Below are 942 nucleotides of genomic sequence, written 5' to 3'. Positions count from 1 at the left end.
CGGGGGCCTACGGGCAATGATTGCACTCATGGGAACGCTCGTTGAACTCAGCAAGGAAGACCTCCTGGACTCCATCATGTACCTCTCCGGGGTCTCCGGCTCCACATGGTGCATGTCCTCAGTGTACGAAGATGTGAACTGGTCTAAGAATGTAACGGAGTGTGAACAACGGTTGAACGAGCGGCTTAATTTTCCAGCCTATCCGCAGCCGGGCACATGGGAGAAAATCAAGCATGCTCTTGAGGGCGGAGTGTACTCCCTGACCGTGCTATGGAGTTATTTGGTTGGCAATCACATGATAAAAGCGATCAATGAAAACAGCTTGGCGAATCATAAAGAGGCTTGTGAGCATGGGGTCAACCCGTACCCGATCTACGCTGCAGTGGAAAAAGGGAACATTGTGAAGGACAACAAGACAGCTCCCGGAACCTGGTTCGAGTTTACGCCCCACGATGCTGGATTCCCTGATTTTGGAGCATTTGTCAAGACTGAAGACATTGGAAGCAAGTTTGAAAAGGGGAATCTAGAAACCACAAAAGCACAGCAAACAATCTGCTACCTGCAAGGTTTATGGGGCAGCGCGCTGGCCAATGAGAATGATATCAAACTCTACATCCAAGATTATATATTCAGCTGGTTCAAGGGACACGATGATACACCAGTGATGGCCGCCGCACCCTGCAGCCCATCCATAACAATGCAGGATGATGTGCCAGAAATGTGCGTCGCAGCTCCAGCTGAGTGTTCCTGTGAGTGCTGTGTGGCTGCACACGATCTGATGGCTCTTTCTGTTGAAGAGTTGAGCAGTGAGGCCGGCCAGGCAGCCCTGATGAAGTTGGAGATGCTGCTGCAAGAAAGTGAGAGAAATGGCACCCCCATGCATTCCCTACATTCTGGGGAGGAAGGTCCAGAGGGTCCCTGCCTGATGGCAATGAGTGCAAG

The 942-nt window shown here is 51.4% G+C and overlaps 1 protein-coding gene across 1 annotated transcript; it reads left to right on the top strand.

The window, feature by feature from the left end:
- Positions 1-7: 7 nt before the first annotated feature.
- Positions 8-857, top strand: LOC117799894 (cytosolic phospholipase A2 gamma-like; the record flags this gene model as incomplete). The annotated part of the gene is made up of 1 exon (XM_034652417.1): positions 8-857. A coding segment is annotated over one exon (850 nt), but the record flags the coding sequence as incomplete, so codon positions are not given.
- Positions 858-942: the final 85 nt, after the last annotated feature.

This window comes from Ailuropoda melanoleuca, unplaced genomic scaffold (genome assembly GCF_002007445.2).
Source record: "Ailuropoda melanoleuca isolate Jingjing unplaced genomic scaffold, ASM200744v2 unplaced-scaffold59557, whole genome shotgun sequence".
NCBI classification, from domain to species: domain Eukaryota; kingdom Metazoa; phylum Chordata; class Mammalia; order Carnivora; family Ursidae; genus Ailuropoda; species Ailuropoda melanoleuca.
The sequence above is the reverse complement of the archived record's forward strand: the minus strand, read 5'-3'. Positions and strand labels throughout refer to the sequence as shown.